This window comes from Galeopterus variegatus, unplaced genomic scaffold (genome assembly GCF_000696425.1).
Source record: "Galeopterus variegatus unplaced genomic scaffold, G_variegatus-3.0.2 Scaffold18547, whole genome shotgun sequence".
Taxonomy (NCBI): domain Eukaryota; kingdom Metazoa; phylum Chordata; class Mammalia; order Dermoptera; family Cynocephalidae; genus Galeopterus; species Galeopterus variegatus.
Window position 1 is genome coordinate 14,889 of NW_007744658.1, and position 851 is coordinate 15,739.

Consider the following 851-nt stretch of genomic DNA (forward strand, 5'->3'; position numbering starts at 1 on the left):
CGGGGGAGGCTCCGTGGCAGGCGGCGCGGGCGGCCGTGCAGGGGCAGCTCCCGGCCCGCTCGCCGGGGGTCCCAGGGCTTTCCCGGCGCCGCCTCCCTCCGCGTCGGGCGACAGAGGAGTAACGCGCGGAGCTAGTAGCTGGGGTCGCGGTGGAGCCGATCGGGGTGTCCGATGCCCCGTCCCCTGCCCCCGGGCGCCCGCGATTGTCGGGCGTCGCCGTCAGGCTCTTCCCAGGAGGCCGCGCGTGTGACCGGATCGTTCGTGTCTCCGCAGCACGTTTCTTGGAGTATGATAAGTTTGAGTGCCATTTCTCCAACGGCACGAAGCGGGTGCGATACCTACACAGAAACTTCTATAACCGGGAGGAGCTCGTGCGCTTCGACAGCGACGTGGGGGAGTACCGCGCGGTGACCGAGCTGGGGCGGCCGGACGCCCAGTACTGGAACGGGCAGAAGGACGTCCTGGAGCAGAGGCGGGCCGCGGTGAACAGGTTCTGCAGACACAACTACGGGGTTGGCGAGAGCTTCACGGTGCAGCGACGAGGTGAGCGCGGCGGGGCGGCCGGGGCGGGCGTGTGACCGAGTGACACGCGGGCCTGGGTGAGCCTGCGATTGTGACAGCACGAGTTGTGACGTGCGTGTGAGTGCGTCGGGGACAGCGCGTGTTTAAGAGCAGCGTGTGTCGTGAGAGCGTGGACAGTGTGAGTGTGGTCGGGGGCGCCCGCGAGGCCAGGGTGGGCCAGAGAAGCTGCGTTCGGGGCGCGCAGGAGACAGTGTCCGGGGTGGGTGCGGGGGCTGGAGATGCAGGGAACGGTGAGTGGGGCGGGACATCGCCCATGTGGGGAGGCGAAA

The 851-nt window shown here is 69.1% G+C and overlaps 1 protein-coding gene across 1 annotated transcript in view; it reads left to right on the forward strand.

Annotated features, from left to right (window-relative positions):
• The window catches only part of LOC103582930 (HLA class II histocompatibility antigen, DR beta 5 chain-like), a 7,315-nt gene extending 6,737 nt beyond the window's left edge, over positions 1 to 578 (forward strand). Inside the window, exon 2 of the mRNA XM_008564388.1 lies at positions 274 to 578. Within this exon, the coding sequence (XP_008562610.1) occupies positions 274 to 578 (305 nt within the window). The remainder of the gene's footprint in view (positions 1 to 273) is intronic.
• Positions 579 to 851: the final 273 nt, after the last annotated feature.